A 5175-nucleotide genomic window follows, 5' to 3' on the forward strand; every position below is an offset into this window, starting at 1 on the left:
CTCAATTATTTAATTATTCAGGGAAAAAATTGTCATGTATTACCTTTTTTTTTTTTTTTTTTTTTTTTGGGAGAATCCGGATAAACATTTTATCAAGGAAGTGTGCTTAAATTAGCATGTAGTACATGAATGACATCTGGAGGTACATCTTCCATCCAGATTGACAAGGGTGATGAAATATGTGCTCTTCTCACCAAAGAATAAGCCACTTTATTACAATGCCTACGTACAAGAGATAAATTGAAAGCAGAAAACTATGAGGCAAGGTAATGAATATATGTTATAATGCGACCATATTGAGCTAGAGTCCCATAACCATCATTGAGAGAACTGATTAAGCCAGCCGAGTCTCCCTCAAGATCAATATTATAGAAGCCCAATTCTAGTGCAAGTTCCACTCCTTGTTGTGCAACCAATGCTTCTACCTCAATGACAGAGTGAGGCAATGGTATCAGCTGAGAGAGCAATGCCATAACCTGTCCAACACCATTTTGGATTACCACACCTAGACCAGCCTTGCCTTTTTTCTCAAACGTAGCACTGTCGAAATTAATTTTGAAGCATAAGGCCGATGGAGGTGTCCAGACCGCTTGTGGTTGCAGAAGGCGACCTCTCAGTGGACTCCCCATAAGAGACTCATGTTCCTACAGGCGTTCCTTGGCTAGCTACAGTAGCTAGTACAATGGGACCACTGGTTTGCCTAATCTCAAATTGTTACGACTATTCCAAATCGCCCACGTCACCGAGATAAAGAGCTCTGGGTTCCTATCTTCTGTGAAAATAAAGCCAAGCATGTCAATGAAACTTGAACTCTATTTTAACGCGGAGTGATTCCAAATTGGTGTCGAATTCCAGAGGGTGTCTAGCTTTAAACAATGATACATGACATGGGCAGTATCTTCATTTTGTAGCTTGCAAATGTCACAAAGACCATCGGATACCACCATCCTCTTCATCAAATTAGTCTTTGTAGGTAGGGAGTTAACAAGCACGCCAAGCAAAGTTTTTTACCTTTGCTAACATTGAGTCCCCAAATTTTATTCCATAATGGTTTCATGTTGTCCACCATAGAGTTGCTGGGTTGTTAGGCTTGAGAGGCTTGCAGCAAAAACTGGTACCCGGATTTTACCGAACACTCACCATCAAGATTCCAAGGCCAAATCAGAACATCTTCTTGGATTGATTGACAGAAGGGGATTCGCTTGATTGTTTCTGCTTCAAACTCAAAGAAATAGTTATCAAGGATGTGCTCTTTCCAAACTTGTTGTACCGGGTCAATTAGGAAGCTAACCTTGTGTGATGGCAGACCTGGCATGATTGGAGAAAGAATCCTTGGATTATTTTGTGTTGGAAGCCAATTGCTACCCCAAATATCTACTGCAGCACCTGTTCCAATCCTCCATGAGGCTCCACGTTTAATGACTTCCCTTCCCTTGATGATGCTTTTCCAAGCATAAGAAGAATTGTTCGGATTTGTTGCCTACATCAATGAACAATTGGGGAAGAATTTAGCTTTGAAGACCCGGTAAAATAAAGATTTGGTATCATGAAGGAGGTGCCATGTCTGCTTTGCCAAGAGAGCATCATTATACATAGTCAAATCTTTAAAACCCAATCCTCCCTATGACTTAGGCTTGCACATTGTCTCCCATCTCAATCAATGAATTTTTCTATTTTTGCCTCGCTACCCCCAAAAGAATTTTTGAATAAGTGCTTCAATCTCATGGCATAAAGTGGCTGGGAGCTTGAAACAAGACATTGTATAAGTGGGGAGGGCTTGAGCAACATATTTAATTAGGATTTCTCTTCCTGCCTGGGTCAAGAGTTTAGCTTCCCATCCTTGTAAGGTCTTCTAAATCCACTATTTAATATTTGCAAAGCTGTCCTTTTTCTTCCTGCCAATGAAAAAGGGAAGTCCTAGGTACTTCTTATAATGCTGTACCACAGGAACCCCAAAAGCATCCTTGATCAGAAGTTGCATATCATGGTTAGTTGATTTGCTAAAAAATAAGGTAGTCTTGGTCCTATTAATCATTTGACTCGAGGCTCTTTCATATTTGGCCAGCACCTCCAACAAAGCTTGACATTCATTCTCCAAGGCCCTGTAAAAAATCAAACTATCATCTGTAAAAAGCAAATGGGTTAGTCGAGGCCCTATTTTGCATATGACCACCCCCTTAATATCTCCACACATGGTTGCCTTCTTAATTAAACCATTCAACCCCTCAATGCACATCAAAAACAAGTATGGTGAAAAAGGGTCCCCTTGATGGAGTCCCCTTGTGGGAGTAATGTTCCCACGAGGATCACCATTTATTAGCACCGAATAGGATGCATTTGTGATACATTCCATCATCAATTGTCTCCACCTTTCACAAAAACCCAACTTTTCCAAAACTTTCTCCATATATTTCCACTCTACCCGATTATAAGCCTTGCTTATGTCTAATTTTAGAGCCACGTAACTAGATCTGCCCATCCCATGGTTTCTCAGATAGTGTAAGGTCTTAAAGGCTACTAAGATATTATTTGAGATTAAACGATCCGACATGAATGCACTTTGTTGTTCAGAAATAAGATGAGGCGTAATAAGTTTCAGTCGATTGGCTAAAACCTTTGCAAAAACTGTATATAGCACATTACTTAAGCTTATTGGTCTAAACTTCGAAATAAATTCAGGATTTTTTACCTTGGGAATCAGTGTGCTGAAGGAGTGACCCAAAGCCTTTGTTATGGAGCTTGAATTCAAAAACAGTAGGATAGACTGTGTTACATCGTTGCCCAAGAAAGACCAATAGCTTTGATAAAAAAGTGGGGGCATACCATTAGGTCCAGGAGCTTTCAAAGGAGCCATTTGTCGCAAAGCATTCTCCACCTCCTCCACCTTGAATTCGGCCAGCAACATGTCATTCATCTTATGTGTAACAAGTTGTGGAATGTTGTTAGTAACCTCCTCAAAATTGGATGGATTGGATGTAGTGAAAATATCTTGATAAAAATTGACAATTGTGTCAACCACCTGATTTTGTTGTGTACACCATCTACCCGAAGCATTTCTAAGTTTTTTTTTTTATGTAATTTCTTCTTCGCCGCTGGGTTGCCTTGCCATGAAAACATAATTCTAGGTCTTTGGCTCAACATCTTTGATTCTTTGTCCAACAACAAATTAATCTCCTGCTCAAGTTGCCTCATTCGGCCAATATCTCCTCCCTGGCTTGCAATTTTTTTTACTCATTGCAATTGTTTTTTCTTTTGTTCTAGGTCTTGACGAACACTCTCAAAACATTTTTTCTCCATCGGCTGAGTTCTTCCCACATTTGTCCACCTTCTGGATTACTTGTGTATCACTCGGCTTATTAATTCTTTCCTTCCATACCGCCTCAATTGTATCACTACATCCCTTGTCTAACATCCACATTTGCTCGAACTTGAAGGGTTTCTGAAAACTACAATCCATGCCATCTAGAACAATCCATAGTGGTTTGTGATCAGAGCAAGTTATGTCAATATGATGTACTTTTGTTCCTCAAAAAATTGATAGCCACTCATTTGTCGCTACTGCTCTATCCAATCTCTCCCAAACCGTGTAATTGGATAATGCTTGTGTCACGTGAATTGAAATCCCAGGAATCCCAATCCATGAAGCCACATTGGTTAAGGACATCCCTGAATGGTTGCATTTGGTTATGGGATTGAATTCCGCCTCCTCTTTTTTCTGATTACCGTGTGATCTCATTAAAGTTGCCTGCACACAACCATGGTGCATTGCTTTGATTTTTCAAACTACATAATCTTGCCCACCCTTCATGTCGCTTCTGTTGATCAGGTTCACCATAAAAGCCTGTGAACCGCCACTCATCCTCTTTATTTTTATTAATCACAGTGTCAAAATGGTTTTTTGAGAAAGCTTCAATTGATAAATTGAAATCTTCCTTCCAAAAAATCACCAAGCCACCCCCCTATCTTTCCTTAGAACTACAAATTTATGCCTAAATTTCAAACGATTTTGAACTAGTTCTAGCCTTACTTTGTTTGCCCATATTTTGGCTATAAACACGGCAGAGGAATCTTTTGCCCACACCAAATCGGCAAGCTGATTTTTTATACGTTAGTTCCCAAGCTCCCGACAGTTCCATACTAAAAGACTCATTGCTCCTGGCAAGGTTATGAGCTAGCCTCTGCCAATAAATTTCCATCATCTACACGATGAGAAACCATAGGTTTTTTGTTTGGTAACTCAAGATGATCCATGACTTGAAATGCCCTTTTTTGTCCTATTAATGTGTTTCCATCCAAGGATAACACTGTGTTAGACTTGAGGAGCCGTTTCCAAGATGGTTTAGGGTTTTCTGAAATTGGGACATTAAAGAGGTGTAAAGTCTCGGGTAGGTTGGCTGTTTTAGGTCAGTGTGGTAATTGTGGGGATTTGGTAGAATTTTGTGGGGTCAAGGAGTCATCAAACATATTCAAAGCTAGTTGTGAAGAGTTTTCCTTATTAGGGAGACTTGATTGGGATGGCTCATCGTTAGATATCTTACCCATTGGTGAAGTAATTGGCAAATCAAACTTCTTTAACTCACGGTTTAAATCCTCTAGCTGTTTCTCAAATGGCTCTTCCCCAATATCACTTTGCACAAAATTAGGAGTGGAGTTACTTCCGCTAGCTGTAATCATTTTAGTGCTGCAAGGTAACGGTTTTTTCAAATTTTTTTTCCTGATGAAAGATAGCCCCATCCTGAGTTGGCCTTGATGGTGAAACTAGAATATTTGACAAATAAAATAATGCCACATGTTGCTTGGAGAATAAGACATAAAGTCACTTTGACTAAATTGTTACACATGTTGCCAATTATAAGTGACCACATGTCATTAAACTACCTCTAGAATCCTATAAATAGAAGGGTGCTCTCTACCCAGTGCCATCTCAATGGGTGAGCCAAATAGGCAACTGCCTAAGGCCCCAATGAAAAAAGGCCCCAAAATTTTTACCAATAGAGATATTCTTGTACCAATTGAAGTATTAATTAAGCCCTAAATATTCACCAATAAATAAAATTAGTTGTTTTTTATCAAAGAAAAACCAGTTAAAGAAAAATATTTTCATTGAATGGGTAAATCATTTAATATCTCATACATAAATGTTAAAAGAACTCATTAATCTTCCACTAGTAAATA

The 5175-nt window shown here is 39.1% G+C and overlaps 1 protein-coding gene across 1 annotated transcript; it reads right to left on the bottom strand.

Annotated features, from left to right (window-relative positions):
- Positions 1 to 254: 254 nt before the first annotated feature.
- Positions 255 to 629, bottom strand: LOC115956867. Its single transcript, XM_031075142.1, has one exon. It carries the CDS (start codon positions 627 to 629, stop codon positions 255 to 257), a length of 375 nt encoding a protein of 124 aa, XP_030931002.1.
- Positions 630 to 5175: the final 4546 nt, after the last annotated feature.

Source organism: Quercus lobata, chromosome 8 (genome assembly GCF_001633185.2).
Source record: "Quercus lobata isolate SW786 chromosome 8, ValleyOak3.0 Primary Assembly, whole genome shotgun sequence".
Classification (NCBI taxonomy): Eukaryota; Viridiplantae; Streptophyta; class Magnoliopsida; order Fagales; family Fagaceae; genus Quercus; species Quercus lobata.

Excerpts from the sequence above, each read along its gene's own strand:
- LOC115956867 (XM_031075142.1), bottom strand. The coding sequence starts at position 629 with ATGGGGAGTCCACTGAGAGGTCGCCTTCTGCAACCACAAGCGGTCTGG.